Below are 17,032 nucleotides of genomic sequence, written 5' to 3' on the forward strand. Positions count from 1 at the left end.
GTTTGGGGGTGGGATGGCAGGGGTAGGGGAACGGTTGGACTCGATGATCTTAAAGGGCTTTCCCAACCAAAGCGATTCTATGATTCTATTCTATGATTCTAGGCAGAGGGGGCGCCTTACACAAACTGGGGAGGATTTGGGGGTGAGATGCAGAGAGGTTTGTGCCCGGAGCAGCGGCAGCAGCACAAGTGGCAAGCACAGCAGGACCGAGCAGGGACACTGACACACAGCAAGCATCCCCCCCCCGCCATCATCTCACAGCAACTTGGTGGCCATCGTGGCCAGGAGCAATTGCTGGTGGCTCCTGCGCGAGGGGCAGGGAGGTGGGCAGAGCCAGCAAGAGGGGCTGGGAAGAGGGCAAAGGGATGCAGCCAGCGGTTCATCTGAAGGGACGACAGGGAAGCGGGAAGACTTTTTATCAGCTCTGTGTGCTGTGCAACCCTCGGTTCAGTACGGACCATCAGATTCTGCACGGAGAAGCCAAACGCTTTGTGTTCGATAAAACCACGGGTCAGGCCCTCCCCGCATCAAGACAAGAAATCACAGACTGGCGCAAGAATCCTAACATTAATCATTTCTAACCGCATCTCTGCCTATTTACTCCGCGGTCCTTCAGCCTCCAAAAAAGGTTTGATGGGAGAGCTGGTACCTGCTGGTAGACCGAGCGCTGCGGTTCAGAGAAAACAGACGGGCTCCCAGGCACACAAATCCTCCTTCCATATTCAAGCCTGGCTCCGCGGCGCCGGAGGCGAGCTGTTCATTTACGTACAGAACAAGAGGACTTTCGTGCTATCGCCTGATGCCAGGGCTTGAAGAAAAGACGAATTTTGCAAGGCTGCTCATAAAATGGTGTGAGCCGGTAACACCGGACCAGGGATTGAGGGAGCAGAGGCAGCATAGCTTAGCGCTGGCCTGGCCCAGCTGAACTTCCCTCCGTGCGACTGAACACCACCACTGCTTAGATACAGCCCTGGTGGGAAGGAATACAGTTATAATTTTTAATGCATTTGATGAATATATATATATATATTTAAACCTCCTGGTCGCACAGTGGTGTATGAACCATGCCTACTGGACTGGGACAGGCTTGGCGCCCATCAGGCTGCTGTCACAAGCCGTGTGCAGACTGGGCTGTCTTTGCAAAAGCTTCCCAGTAAGCACTGGGAAACTCCCTCCGGGATCCTTAGGGAAGGGGCTCTTCACATTTGCACGGCGACTGGGCACACCGAGCTACTCCCTATCTCAGCAAGCTCTACCAGGGCACGGCAAAAGCAGCAGAACGGCGGGTATATCCGTAATGTGGAACAGCCCCCTTCCTTACCTTTCCTCGCCCCAATCTGTGCGATCGGAAAGTCGTTATTCTACAGCGACGAGGTTGGCAGAGCCCGAGGCCGGTGGACGTGTCCCATCCGGCATTTCACCCCCGCACCACGCAGCCAGCTAAGACACGCTTAACGGGGAGGTAAGTGAATCAATTTTGCTTGTCTTCTCCAAAGTAAGGAGAGCAGAGCTCACGCGGACGCTGCCTTGCCTTCCTCCCCCTCCAGACAGGCAGGGTGCAAGCCCCTCCAAAACGGGGGAAGAAGGGCAGTTCCCAATGCCCAGGTGAAACCCAGCATGGGAAGACCCATCTCTAGAGCCAAGTTTTTAGCATACGGTACCTCCCTTTGATCTGTTTTTCCAGCTATAGACTGCACGACGGAGATGTCGCCTTTCACCCTGAATTTGGGCAGCACCAAGCACCTCCAAGACCCTGGGTTGGCCTGGCTGGCTACGGTCAAGCCCACGGAGATACCTTCCCACCCCAGGAGCCACGCAGGGATGCTAGCAAGGAAACCCATCCACCCTCTGCTATCAAACGGAGCCGGCTCAGAGCGCTGTAAACTTAAGCTGCTCAGACATGACATCAAATATTTAGGTTATTTGGGATTTGTGCTCGATTGTTTGATGTTTCTGTATCATTCTCAGTAGACCTGGTTGCTATTTTGCCACTGAAAATATTCCCAGCAGAAAATGCGGCTTCATGAAGACCCAAACTTTTGCAAGGAGAAGAGTCTGTCTGGAAGGAAACGATCACATTTTCATCGCATCTTTTTTTGTTCTCAACTGACATCCCGACTCTACAGGCTGGCTGAGGCTGAATTTTGCATTCAGAGAATCGGGTTCTGTTAAAAAGTATAGAAAAATACCTGTGATGGTTCCAAGCTGAACTGTTTCTGGATTTGAAACATCACCCAGCCCACATTTTCTCATTGCAGCTTGGCATTACAAACAAATATTGAAAAATGGCCTTTCCCAGGCCAGAGCCTCTTTATTTTCTGATCAAACTCTGCTAAAGAGCAGGAAAGCTGGGAAACGCAGATGTCTCAGGCTGCCAGCAATCATTTTGATAATGGAAATAGCTTACTCTGCTCCGCAGGGGAGGACTGGAAAGACTCAGCTGGAAAGAGGATTGGAATAAAATAAAAAAAATAAAATAAAAAGAGGAAAAGGGTTGTGATTGAACGTGAATGCACTTGACACCTAGGTGACCCCCCTCTTCTCCTGTCCCTGGCTTGTGTCATCTTAAAAGACAGGAGCTCTCACTTCAAATTAACTTAATCTGTAGCATTAAATAATTCATGTTGATTTAAGAAAGCTTTATTTCTAATGGGACACACACGAAGGCAGAGTTAATATTAGAAGAGGCCGTGGAGGGGGAGGAGATGGGGAATTAGGCTATAAAAGGTGAATGTACAAGTTAATTGCCTATCAATTATTCACCTGAAGTCTCTGGAAGTAGCTCCTCTGCCTCCCCCTCAGTCCCCCATGGTGCCCTCGTGCTGGTTGTCACCAGGTTCCCACCAGCATCTCTCTGGGACCAACCCTTACCCCGCGCTGAGCTTGCCAGGACAGCCCGTGGTACCAGGCAGGGCTGGAGGCAGCACCTCTGGCGCTGGGGTCCCTTCCAGCCCTCCCCTGGCCAAACCCTTTGGCACCTGCACAACGCTCACAAGAAACTGTTTAAAGCCACAGAAGATGGAGTAGTGTGCAGCGAAGGATGGCTTGTCCCACCACGAACATCATCAGTTTTCACGATTCCACGACCCTTTCCCTGCCTCTTGAGACCAGGACAGGCTCGGGATGCTCCTGCCAAGATGCCAGTGAAGAAGAGGAACCACGCTACCCTCCAGCTTCCCCAGCACCTCTCCATCCACGGCTTTGCTTGGCCGCCCTCCTGGTGCCGCGGGTCCTGCCTACCCCTGGCCAGCATGGGCTGAGGCTTCACAACGCCGCTCCAGATGGGGACAGCGAGCCGGGGCTCCTCTCTTCCCCTCCCTTCTCCTCCCTCCCGGGGAAGCCAATGCTCTCTTCAAAGTTTCTCCTCGCTTGGCTGCCTTCGAGATCTGGAAACTCAACACTAATTAACGTGTCTGCAAATCCCAGCTCGGCTGGCGGGGCCTGGAATTCATTCACGGTCCCCCGAGTGCAGAAGGATCCACAAGCTAGCCCTCTGGCTCCTTAAACTACACGGCTGGCAGATGCATATTTTAACAACACACATCTGTTGGCTATATAATCTCTTGTATTTGCCCTCCCTGCTCCGAGCTTTGATGGAAGACCGGAGGGAACTCTCCAGTGGTTACAGCCAAAGTGTTTGCTTTGCAATTTCGCTCGATTGCTGTCTGATTTTATTTTTAAATTTCTTCAAGTCCTAATCAGGCTCTTACTTTATTTAATTAATACCCCAGCTTAGTTAAATAGATCATAAATTAAGAAGCTCTGCCATTAAAGATGTACCAGGTAGCAAATAGCCCTCCAGTGGCTTCCCAGAGCCTGCCTGGCTTGGGTTCCCCTGCCAAACTGCTGATCTGACCTCCTTCGCTTGCAGAAAAGGTGGATGCCTCCGCATCTCCCAAATCCCATCGCACCAGCTTTTATCAACCGTTGCCTTCCCCGCTGGCCAGATGTCCCTAGGAGAGAGAGCAGCGGCTCCTTCCCCGGGCAATTTGGGCAGTGCTAGGAAGGAAGATGAGGGGGACCTGGAGAAGGGGGGGCCTTCAGCTTTGGGATGGGTTAGCTGGGTTCCTGAGCAACATCTGTCCCTGAGACTCCACAAATAAGACACTTCTCCTGACACCAATGACACTAATAGGCTCATCTGTTTGAGTGTTTGGACTTCCAAGGCTATGGAATGATCTGTTCCACTACATTTAACCGTGTAGATTTGAAAACAATGTGACAAAACCTTAAATATTTAATTAAAATATGAATGCAGATGCTCTGCATCTGAGCAGGGAAGTAGGAGGCAACAGCCCCATAAAGCTGTTGTCAGCCGTGAATGACAGCAGTTGGAAACTGCACTGGGAGGCAGTGGGGGACTTCATGACACCAAGAAAGTGGAAAAGCTGGCAAGAACACACAAGGCAGCACCAACCCATGGAAAAAGAAAACAGGCAAGGTATTTTCCAGAGACAAGGCCGGGCCGTGATAGAGCGGGACGGGGTTCCCCAGAGCTGCCTCCAACATCCCCGGCCGGCTGATGAACCGCTTGAGCGGTTGGCAAAGCCAGCAGCGCGCTTCGGGCTCCCAGCCACGAGAGCCTCCTGGCTCCGCTCCGGCTGCGACAAACCGCTTCCTCGAGAGCTGCGAGGTTTGCACGCAGGTTTGGGGATGGCTGAGGGATCCTCCCCTGCCTAGGCGATGCCTGCAGCTGCAGGGGAAGCTGGGCAGACTGGGATGCTTTAGGCTTTGGTTGAATGTCAAAGATGAATCGGAAAGCCTCCAGGAAGGGAGGTTTCCATCCCCTCCTGCCCGCCAGGGTGCTGAGGTGTGAGCAATATCCTCCTGCTTGCAATCTCCCTCCTGGCCATGACCGAGGGAGCCCAGCTTCCCGCTCCGGAGGCAGCCTGGGCTTCCTGGGACTGTGGGCAGTGGGATGCCTGAGTCAGGCTGGGTTTCAAGCAGAGGACTTTTACAATTAATTTACAAGTAATCCCTCCTGGATTTACAAATCGCCTCTGATGGCAATCCAAAAGCTAAAAGGAAGACCGCACAAGCGACTTCTCCAACCGAGGCGGCTCAGGTAGCCTGTCACATCCCTTCCAAACCCAGTGAGGTGAAATTTGGGAGATCCACACCCCTCCAGAGATGGCTGCTTAGCTCAGCCTGAAGCCAGGCTCGCCGAGTCGGCACGTAGTGGATCCAAAGAGGAGAAATGTCTGCACAGCTGGTGGCATTACACATCTTCTCTCCATTTTTCTGTACAAACACGCGCTTTGCCTCCCTAAGGTACAGTAAGTTTAGCTTGACGCAGTGCACGCCGTAACCGGCTGTCAGGAGCCAGCGCTAGCTCTTAACACACGGGGGGTTGCAGGCACCTACTCTTAACGTGCCGTTTCTATTCCCCTCCATCGGGCTGGCTAAAACACAGACCGCAGCCCCCCCATGGTGATGTCCACCTTCGCCGTCGGCGTGGCAGGACGCACCGCCCTACCGCCCAGGTATCGAAGTGTGATCTGCTGACCGCCAACAACCTTCCAGTCCCCTTCCAAGGGTGCGGATTATCACTCGTACCTCCCCAACCAGCCTTAAACTTCCCCGGAACATCTGCATAAATACATCTCAAGTGAAAGATGTGCTACCGACAGGTTGCAAAGCCCCATTTTCTTATCGATCGGGCTTAAGTGGAATGCGCTATAACTTTAATTTTCTTAAAAGGAAAACACGCCGCAAATGTAAGCTGCTGAACATCTTGGGTAAATGTACCAATTAGCAACTACCATGTATATTCACATAAACATTAACTACCATCTATTCAACACATTCCATAACCCCAAAGATAATAATGATTTCCTTTTGATCCGTAAAAACATCTCTCTGCTCAATCAACGCTTTGCAGCAGCTCTGAGCTCTGACGTACGCCCGGGCGCCCTGGGACTAAATTAGTTTTGAAATCTTTAGCTCTAATTAAATAACATTATTTCTTTTGTCTGGCTCCAGCAACGTCTTCTGCCTTCACAACAGAAGGAGGGAGCCCGGGCGAAGGAGGGGAAGGGGACACAGCTTGCAGAGGTTGTCGGTAAGCGAGAGAGCCCCCCCCCCCGACAGCCGCGTTCTGCTTTCCCATTCATTTGCAGGCTTTCATGTATGGGCACATGTCAGAGCTCTGAGCTGCTGCAAAGGGTTGGCTGAGCAGAAGGATGGATCAAAAGAAAAATCATCATTATCGTTGGGGTCAGGGAAGGAAGAGATGGCAGTTGTCTAAGTTTGGGGGTAGGGAACTTTGTAGGGTTGCGCAGAAGGAAAAACAAACGCTGGGGAAATTACAAACCAGAAATTAGGACCCATTTGCGCGGTGGTGCGCTGACTCCGGTAAGGCGCACCTTCAACCAGAACCAGAACTTAACTCACTCTTACTGCAGGGGGGTTGGACTAGATGACCTCTAGGGGTCCCTTCCAACCCAAAACATTCTATGATCCTATGATTCTTTTTGGCTGTTTAGGACTCATTAGCATTGATCTAAAAGCACTAAGACTCTTGGTCTAGATAATTTTTTTAAGAATTTTTTTCCCTAACAATTAACCATGAAAAAAACCCCAAACCAACAAAGAAAACCCAAATCCAAACTTTAAATTTAAACAAACTTAAATACGTAAATAGTTTCACTTTGGGGGCTGAGTAACCAGGAGGTATCTGGGAGCAATATAGACTGGTTTTCATCTGAGCTTTTCAAGGGAAACACCATTTTCATCAACTTCTCTGAAGCCACATCCACACAGACACGGCCTGCCTTCTCCCAGCACTCCTGACAAGCACGCACAGCCACTCTGCCAGGCTGCCAGCAAAGCCCCTTTACCTTTGCCAGCGCTACATTCCCATCTCCCACCCAAAAAGGTTCTTCACAGGATGTTGGGAGCCGCCTCCTGTGTGCAATCCCACGCAACATCCTCCTGTGTTGCTCATCAAAAAGTCACTCGGTGCGACCGCGAAGCCAAAAAAATAAGCAACCAACCTCCAACACGATGAGGAGATGGGACTTACCGAGAACAGTCAGCCGGGCAGGTCTGGATCGGATGGCCGCTTGAATGGCCTGACATTCATAGACGGCATCATCTTGGAGATCAGCTCTCAGGATTTTCAAGTGATGCTCTCCAGACAGATGGTCTCCTATGACCAGATAGCGCGGATAACCTGCGGAACACAAGGCAGGGGTCAGGAGGCAGCGGGGCCAACGAGCCCAAGGATGAAGAGTACGCAGTGTGGGTCCAGCCCCCAGCCGCCCCACAGCAAATGCCCAGGAGCCAGGCAGCTGCTTCCCCTCCTTGGCAGCCAGCCCCAAAGGAATCATAGAATGTTTAGGGTTGGAAGGGACCACTAGTGGTCATCTAGTCCAACCCCCCTGCAGTGAGCAGGGACACCGCTAACTAGATCAGGTTGCTCAGAGCCCCATCCAACCTGGCCTTGAATGTTCCCAGGGAGGGGGCCTCCACTACCTCTCTGGGCAACCTGTTCCAGTGTTTTACCACCCTCATTGTAAAAAATTTCTTCCTTACCTCTAGCCTGAACCTACCCTGTTCTAGTTTAAAACCATTTCCCCTTGTCCTAACACAGCTGGCCCTACTAAAAAGACGTTCCCCATCTTTCCTATAGGCCCCCTTTAGGTACTGGAAGGCCGCAATCAGGTCTCCCCGTAGCCTCCTTTTCTCCAGACTGAACAAGCCCAACTCTCTCAGCCTGTCCTCATAGGAGAGGTGCTCCAGCCCTCGGATCATTTTTGTAGCCCTCCTCTGGACCCGTTCCCAGCGCACATTGCCGGCTCATGGCCAGCTTTTCATCCATCAGTACCCCCAAGTCCCTCTCGGCAGGGCTGCTCTCGATCCTTTCTTCCCCCAGCCTGTATTGATACTGGGGAGAGAGAGAAACCTTCCAAATTTGAGAAAGACTGCAGGATTTGCCCTAAGAGTTCAAAACCAGAAGTGCTGATGAAGGACTGAAGTCCCTAGGAAAAGGGATGAGCCCTTCCACCAGGAAACCCACCACCTCCGGGGCTCCTCTGAGACCCCTCAGGGGATTTCCTTAGCTCAGCCGTGCACGTGCTTGTGGCGAAACCCTGGCACACCCTGGCTGTTAGGTCTGCGTAAAGCTTGGGCAGGGTCGGTGGGGGTACAAACAGCCCCCATCAGCCTGCCCTGCGTCTTGAGGCATCTGAAGCCCCGCGGAAGGGAGGCTGCCATCGCCCCATCCTTCCCAGCGCCGGTGATTAATGCACTGCGTAACGCAGGCAGCCTGGCACACGCTTGCGTTTTTGTTGTTTCGCGAGCTATCAACAGCAGGATTTGCTCTCCTGAACCGCAAGAAATACAAATGATGGGTTTGTTTGTATTTAGCTAATTAGACGACTGGCTGAGCTCGTATCATGCAAGCTGGCAGTTCCTCTTGCTTAAAGCAGCCCCAGCGCCGTCAGTTGTGGAAGTCATTCACATAAACTACAGACTTCAGCGGAGCTGTTGTTACCCGTTCGCGTGGTGAGGTCTTGGTATGGAAAGCTCAGCTCTCTAATGTATGTGAAAGTTGTGGCAGGGAAATGTGAAAAACAACTGAAGAGGGGACTGCTCACTCAGGCAAGTCTGAGAAATGAGTAATTAGATGTACTAAAAAAAGAGGAGAAGAAAAAAAAACAGGCGTTGAGCTTTAGAGAAGAGCGGGGTCCCCTGGAGACCAAGAAACACGAATCCTCCCCCGGTTTCTGAATGCTGCTGCCTGGCTTGGAGAAAAACCCCTTCAGGCCTCCTGGGCTCTGCAGAAGTTGAGCGGTGGCAACATCACACGCGTACAACCTCGGCCATGCACCGGGGGACGAGGCTGCAGCTCCTGGGAGGGCTCAGCACCTTCCCGGGTTTTTGGCTCTCAAGTGAACCCTCTCCCTTAGTCCTGTGAAATATTTCCCTAAAAAATGAGTATTTTCCAGCAAAATGTATAGAATACCTCTGTTCCAGAGTCTCCGCCAGTGCAATAAACCCTCAATCACAACGCATGTGTGGGATTAAGTAACGAGAAGTCTGGGGAATTTTATTACCAGCCAATAATTTGCCAAAAGGATGGCTTAAGGAAGCTACAAGTACCCATGGGCTCCGCTGGCCTGCAATAAACACATTTATCCAAAGCAAACGGAGACTTTCTTCGTTGTTTGAGAATGTCAAAGCAGGCACTTTCAGCATTTACAAAACATCTCAGCCTGTGTTTTGGAAACATGGCATTTGTTTCCAAAAGTCAACCCAAACCCAAGGCAGGCTTTCCAAAGGGGTCAGGTCGCACCTGCGGAAACTGTTTGGTTTCAAGTCAGAGTGAAAAAAGTTTGTGTTTATTCCAAGTTTTGATGCTTACATTTGAGCTGGCTGGAAGGTTTTGAAGGAAATGAAACCATTTCTTATTCTCCAAATAAATATTGTGGCCGCACCTGCCCCGTTGGGCAGGGAGAGCTCCCCTTTGCCGTGTTTAGGTAGGGTGCCATCACGACTTACTTGAGAGATCCCGGCCGACTCCAAGGGCGAGCCCGTCTTTAATCCACAGCACGATGCCATTGTACTCGGGGATGGCGCACAGCAGCGTCACGGGCTGCCCAGCGATCACCACCTGGTCCTGGGGCTGCTGCGTGAAGGAGGAGGCTTGACCTGGAGAGGGGAACGAGAGAGGGAGAGGAGGCTGTCAGGCCTCCGTGCAAGGCAGCGCCTTGGGATGCAACAGCCCCTGCCACAGCACAAACCCGAGGCTGAAGGCTGCAGCTCTTAAGGAGGTGATTTCTTATTGCCCCCTCATACGCTCAGATTAAAATTTGCAATGTTTTTCCTCCCTGGGGAAAAAAAAAAAAAAAGATACTACAAATACTACAAAGAGGTGCCAGGCATTTCCTCTAAGTATTTTATTCCAAATTGTGGTGCTGCTGTTTTAGCCATCACGCTCAACAGACAGAAAAGCAGCAGGATTTAGGAAGCAGCAATATTTTGAATTACACTTCATACAAGGGAACGCTCGTTCCCTGCTTCGGAGTCTCGCTGCCACCTCGCGCGCTCTCCGAAATCGGGATGCGCGGTTAAGAACCCGCTACAAAACACGCAGGAAAACAACGGACCTCTGCTGTTCCCTCTTCTCCCACAGCGTAACCTGCTTGTATTTTCTGGGAGCTTCTCGTACACCCGGGGATGAAAGGCAGCGCCGGTCCTGGTTCAGCACCGCCTTTTGCCAAAGTGTCATCGTCAAACTCGCCAACCACCCAACCCTCCTGAGCCAAGCTCTTAAGCACGACACCTACCACCTTGGTTGACGCAGGTGGACCAAATGGGGTGGTTCATCACCTCTCTCCCCGCCCTGAATGCTGCAATAACAACTCAAAGCCCTCGGGTCATCTCCTGCCACCACAAGATGTTTCACACCTCAGGTGCGAGGTGAAGCTTCTCATTTTCAACAGAAAGTGCTCTGACGCAGCACCGCCTCTGAGGCATCAGGGCTTGCTAAGCGCCGGCATTAGGCTTTATTTTCACTCTTGGAAATCCATCATCGTCCCTTGCCTGTGCCATGATTGAAAAGCACTCGAAGCCTTAATTCCTTCAGGTTTTTTCTTTCTGGTTTTCAATCAGGTGAGGTGTGATCCCAATGCCCACACAGCAACGGCCCCGTGGTTCAATGGAGAGTGGGGCGCGTGGCAGCACGGCGCCAGATCGCTCCCCGCTCTCGCATCCGAGCTCGGAAAGAAAACGGTAAAAGCAAGAACAAACGCTGACAAAGCACCGCTGAACCAAACGTACCCCCGGGATATCCCAGAGAGATGGCTCGTTGTGCTACGAGCGCGCACGCGTACGCAGTGCCGCACTTTAATGCCGGAAAGTCCTAAACCTGAAGCCTGATACCGGGATGCCTGGTGAGCGTGGCCCGTTGTGTCAGGTATCCGTAGAGCACCTGAACAGCGGCTTTGCCAGCACTTAAAGCCTTGCTCTTAACTCTGGATATAGGAGAGATCTGAAAGAGAGAGACGTCGGGAGAAAGGCAGAACGACTGGATTGCTGCATTACCTGCAGGGTTTTACGGATCAGGAGCCTTGCTGTGCGTGAATTATCGCCCTGCAACAGGCACGGAATGAAAAGCCCGCGCCCCTCAGCCGAACGTCAGCTCAACACGCAGAATCGTACCGGGCTGAAGAAAAAGTTTCTCTTTCAAATCAATTTGTTAAACCAGGACAGTCTCCACGTGAACCACCCTGAATCAATTCAATCCTAATTTACATTAACTCAATTTAATCATTGACTGATGATTAATCCTAAACCAAGGTTAAGTGTGACACAAGTTCTTGCAACTGAACTTGTTTCCAAATGAGTTGTTGGGCCTTGCCTGGAGGGCAGAGCCACAAAGCTCGATCATTTTCTAACTCGTGCAGTTAAAGCAATGTAAGACCCCATGCGAACGCTTATATTTCGATTCAATTTAGCATAGCTTAACTTAAGCTTGCTCTTAGCCAGCTAAAGGCGCACGGGGAAGAGCAGAGCCATCCTTTCTGGATTTCTGCTGGTTTACATACAGCAAATTTTTGCAACCCTCTCTGCGGTGTCCAGGCGCACGTTGAGGACCACGTTCCCGAGTATTTCGGAGGTCCTGGCTCTCCCAGCACCCACCTATTTGCAAGGAAATCTGCTTTTCATCGCAGGTGCTCCGAAAGTCCGTGGCGGTGGCGCTCGGCACGGTGCTGCACGCACCACAGAGCGGGTTGATTCCAGAGGAGATTCCAGCTCTTTCTGCTGGGAGAGACTCGCTGGAAGTGGTGGGGGCCTCCCGTACCAGCAGAAACCCTTGCTATGCTGAATCAAGATTTAGGAATTTGGTTTCAAAGGGAATATTAATCAGCTCTGTATTTTATTCAGACTCAGAAAGGACAAGCACTACCAGGGTACCAGGGAAAAGCGGGGATGAGAGAGAAAATTAGGAAAGAAAGCAGAAAAAAGTGAGCATTTTGCTTTGTTGTTGGGTTTGGTTGTTGGCTTTTTTTTTTTAAATATATATTTTCCGCTCGCTAACTATGTTTTCACGGCTCACTCCGTAATCTTGACAATTCTCAAGGCAAGCCAGGCAAGCGGGGACAGCGCTGGAACGCAGCAATAACCCAAAAAGATTGTTTTATCGGCGAGAATTATCAGGTTGTCAGCTGGGAGCTGCGAGAGTCGTAATGAGAAAGCAGAAGCACAAAGTGGTGTCCATGCCCTCTGCAAATGTCCATTAAGCAGAGGCTTCATTTGGTAATTGCTGTTGGAAATGAAGCCCTTTTTAGGGTTGGTTTTTGTTGGGTTTTTTTTTTTTTTTTGTATCAGGTTGTCAGCTGGGAGCTGCGAGAGTCGTAATGAGAAAGCAGAAGCACAAAGTGGTGTCCATGCCCTCTGAAAATGTCCATTAAGCAGAGGCTTCATTTGGTAATTGCTGTTGGAAATGAAGCCCTTTTTAGGGTTGGTTTTTGTTGGGTTTTTTTTTTTTTTTTGTCTTGATTTGTTTTAGAGAGCAGCTGATGGCCTTGGAAAATCAGAGCAGAAACATGGCATATGTCTCCTGTCTTTTCCTTCCCTCTGTTTGTTCAGTGTGAAAAATTGTCACTTGAAACCATTCTTTTTTTGTGTCCAAGGCTTCATCTCAGCTACAAACAGCTCAGACTCAGTCACAGGGGAGGAGAGACAGCGGTAAGGACCTTAGGAACATTACCTGGTCCAGTCCCTGCTCCATGGCAGGATCATCTCTCCCTAAATCACACATAAAAAAGAAGCAAAAAAACCCCAACCCCAAACCTACGGAAGACAGAGCTCAACAAGCTTTCAAATCAGCTTAAAGTCTGATTACTGGGTTTAACTGGGTTTGGAAGATCAGAGGCCTGTCCACGTTACAGCTTTCAGCTGTCTTATGTCTTAATGTCAAAGGAACAAGTAATTTGCAGAAAAGTTTTAAGGGAGATAAGATACTTGACAGAAAATAACTGAAAACGGGGAGATTGGGAGAGGGTGGATTTACAAATGCAGGCTGAGCGGTTTCAGCTACAAGAAAAGGGGCTGAAGCACATTAGTTGGGTACTTTTCCCATGAACGTTTACAACATCATTACAAAATGGTGCTTTGGTTTCAAAGCAGGGCGGTTTGACTCCAAGACGAAACCAGACAAGTGCTTCGATGGTCACGCAAGATGCTGTTGGTCCACCAGAAGTTTCCCATTCTCTCCCCTTCCACTAAGTAGGGCATTAGCCAAAAAAAATCTGGTTTTAACTGTAACCTGGCTTCCCAAATCCAAGTCCTTGCAGAGGTTGGAGCTCAGACCACATGAGCCCAACCAAGAGCCCAGCCAGCCACTCCAGCCAGCTCCCATCTCCCTCTCAGCACCTTCCTGCTGCACCAAGGGAACCCAGGTTCTGATTTTGGGAATCCCAGGTTGGAAGGGACCTCCAGGATCATCTGGTCCAACCTGTCTAGGCAAGAACACAGTCTAGACAAGATGGCTCAGCACCCTGTCCACCTGAGTCTTGAAAGTGTCCAATGTGGCGGAGTCAACCTGTTCCCTGGGGAGATTATTCCAGTGGTTGACTCTTCTCATGGTGAAAAATTTCCCTTTTATGTCCAATCAGAGTCTCCCCAAGTGCAACTTGTGTCCATTCCCCCTCGTCCTCTCCATGGGACGCCTTGTGAAAAGGGAGTCTCCATCTTCCTTGTAGCTTCCTTGTAGTACTGCTGCGGCAGCAATCGCAAACAGTGGGGAGATGCAGCAAGGTGTATGTGTGCCCTGTCCCCCTCAAGGGTAGTCCTCTTTTTGTCACCGAAAGGGCTGTCAGGCTCTGGAAGGGGCTGCCCAGGGAAGGGGTCGAGTCCCCAGCCCTGGGGGGATTTAACAGCCGGGCAGAAGCGGTGCTGAGGGCCAGGGTTTGGGGGTGGGATGGCAGGGTGAGGGGAACGGTTGGGCTTGGGGATCTTAAAGGGCTTTTCCCTTTGGTTCTGTGATTCCACACCCTGTTTTTCCTCTTTTCAAGTATAAAGACTTAGCATAAAATCAAAGAAAGAAATAACCCAGTAGATGCTTGGCTTCCTGCAAGCGTCGCTGGGAGCCGCTCGGCACCAACTCTGCCCCTCCAAGAGCATCCATGCGAGCATCTTCTGCTATTCACCCAGCAGAGGAGACGTGCCGAGCAGAAGCAAATATTAGGACTCTTGAATTCATTGTTCTTCTTTGCAAATGCATATGTAAATGAGATGCTAACCATGCCTCTTGGCCACGTTCCAGCGCGATGGCAAAGTCCTATCTGTGCTCTCAAGCTGCCCGGCTGCTGAATGCAGGTTGTCAGCTGCAGGTCGACCTGCTGTTGTAGATGGGGGCTTTGGTGTCAGAGAAGGCGCGAGCGGCTCTTGATCTCAGAGCCTCATCTTCTCCTGGTTGCTGGCTTGGCTTTGCTCCCTGAGGAGCTATTTACACCTCCAGACGACTGCGTGACCTGTTTTCTGGCCCCGCGATCTCCTGTCTTCCTGGGGGAAGCGTCATTAAAACAAAAAGCGGGGGGCACTTTGTGCAGCTATTGAAATCCTAAGTGGCAGGAACAAAAATGGGAGAAGAAAGGGTCCACCACGAACGGCAAGCAGGCAATAATGCTAACTGTGTTTTCAGAAATCACAGGCGGGATCCTTATGAAGTCACACGCGTGTCATGAAAGCGTAAGAAAAAAGAGAGGGGGGAAAAAAAAAGGGAGAACCACTTTAGAACTCTTTATATTTCCTTAATGGATTTTGCACCTGTGGCTCCTGTTTTTCAGCGTTTCTCTGTAATGTTGCCTTGTTCTTTCAAACAAAGGCTGAGACTCTGCTATGTTTGTGACTTCCAAGGGAAATCACGCCGCCAGCGCCATAGCATTCCTTTTCAGAGAAGTCCCAACACCCACACGTGGTGAGAAGGACCAAAAATCCCATTTTACAACTCAGAAAACAGAGCGAGGCACCTACGCGACGACATTGCCAAGGTCAGGCGGGGTGTCTGCGAGGCAGCAGGACCTTGAAGTGCCTTCCATTGCCAAAGCCTGAATCGGCGACTGGCTTTCTAAGCTCTCTGAAGGCTGAAATCTGTTTGCACGAGTTCTTGTCTGAATTATTTCAGCTTGCAGCCTCCTGTGTAAAAACCAGCCTGCCTGCAGACAACTTGCTGCAAGAAGAGAAGAGGCATCCGGGAACAGCAGATAGTTAAATTTTCATTACCCAAGAGAAGCGAGTATTGTAGTAAGAAGCAAGGGACTTACAGAGGGAACAATGGCTCATTAGAAATGGAGACATTGTGGCTCATTTTATGGAAGTGGAGCTTTGAATTTCCATTGTGTTGTGAAAAGAATTAGTCCTTTTTGTCGAGGAGGGGATAGAAGTGGTGAAGGAGGACTATGAAGCTCTTCGGAAAAATATTACTGTTCAGAAATGAAAGGCCCAGTGATTAAGAGCGGTGGGACGTTTTCCTTGTCCCTCAATGCGGAGAGCTAATCCCTCCCTCCACTCGGAGCCGGCACGACGCGTGGTAGGAGGACAATCAGCTAAGCCTACGCACCATCCTAGAAGGGTCCCTCTTCAGACCAAGCTGATCGCGCCACCAAGTGCCCTGAGGTAAAGGATTTCAGCCCAGCTCAGGGTTGGTTTCCTCACTACGTGATGCCTGGAGATGGAGCCATCTCTTGACCATGAAGAGGACTAGGAAGGGAGGGTAGAGATGGCTGCGCGCCCACGCTTTCCCGACAGATGAGGGTTATCTCCACACCACCCTGTGCAGCTTCTGCTATCGATCCCATGACAAATGGGCTGGTTCTCAGCGCTCATTCAAATGGGTCCCCTTCTCCGAGCCAAGGACAACGAGCTCCCCGCATAAGGCCCATCGCACTTGAAAACACAAGCCCGCATTGATTTTTAGATGACTAGGAAAAGCAAGCAGACGAAAGCGTTACATTATTTACCAAGCTCTCCAGAATTGTCACTCATGGGGCAGCACAGTGCAAACAGGGAGAGCAGGGACGAGCCGTGGGAGATGCCACCCAGCCCGGCCTCGAGGTCGCGTGCCAGCTCCGGCTGAGCACAGCACAGCACCCATGGAGCAGACGGGAAAGGGACAGCCAAGCGTCCCCAGGGGCACCGCAAGGATTTCCCCAGACAAGGGTCAAGGCAAGCTCTTCTTGCACCTTTGGAGGAGTGAAAAACCTGTGGCTCCCCAGACAGGAGCAGACAAATCGCACCAGCGATGCTGTCCAGAATAAGGAGACATGGAACAGCATCCCCAATGGAGGGTCGCTTGTTGGTGATGGCCAAGGCCATGTCTTGTACCTCCTTTCAGCTTCATGGAAGAAAAAAGAAAGGTACCTTAAGTTCATCCCTTGCATAAGCTTTCTATTATTTTATCTTGCTTCCTTGGGGGAAAAAAAAAAAAAAAGAAAAAAAAATCTGTTTGAACAAAAATGTCAGTTTGGCCTTTTTCAGTTTGGCTACCTAAGTCCAGCTCATGTGGCTTCTGGACGCTTGATGCTGCTGAATTATTCAATTGGAAAGAAAAAAAAGCACAACACCCTTCAGTCAAGGGATGAATCGGCGGTAAGGAAAGGCAAGCGGCAGCCTACTTCTCACTGACCAGCTCGCTGTGTGACCTGGCGTGGACGTGTCCTCTCTCCTAGCGCGAAGCAGGGACCCGAGCTCATACTTTGCTCACCTGCAAACACCGAGGGAGACAGGACTCTTTTTCCCCTTGATGCATCCCAACAAGCAAAGCCTGGCCATCCCCTGGCAGCCAGCTGCCCAGCTACAGAGGGGAAGCAGCGGGCTACATTTAGGCGAAACCAAAGCCTGGGTGCAAGGACCACCCCAAGAAAAGCAGCACCATTCAAGAAAGATGAGGAACTCCTGGGGAGAGTCCAGAGGAGGGCAACAAGGATGATGGGGGGACTGGAGCATCTCCCCTAGGAGGAAAGGCTGAGGGAGCTGGGCTTGTTCAGCCTGGAGAAGAGAAGGCTGAGAGGGGATCTCATCA

At 50.8% G+C, this 17,032-nt stretch overlaps 1 protein-coding gene across 1 annotated transcript in view; it reads right to left on the reverse strand.

The window, feature by feature from the left end:
* Window positions 1-17,032, reverse strand: part of KIRREL3 (kirre like nephrin family adhesion molecule 3) — a 138,968-nt gene that overhangs the window by 96,925 nt on the left and 25,011 nt on the right. The window contains exons 4-5 of the mRNA XM_009642154.1: window positions 9,505-9,654; window positions 7,025-7,174 (exon numbers count right to left, since the gene is read on the reverse strand). Coding sequence (XP_009640449.1) covers window positions 7,025-7,174; window positions 9,505-9,654 — 300 coding nt within the window. The remainder of the gene's footprint in view (window positions 1-7,024; window positions 7,175-9,504; window positions 9,655-17,032) is intronic.

The sequence above is a fragment of the Egretta garzetta genome, unplaced genomic scaffold (genome assembly GCF_000687185.1).
Source record: "Egretta garzetta isolate BGI_Z169 unplaced genomic scaffold, ASM68718v1 scaffold207, whole genome shotgun sequence".
Classification (NCBI taxonomy): Eukaryota; Metazoa; Chordata; class Aves; order Pelecaniformes; family Ardeidae; genus Egretta; species Egretta garzetta.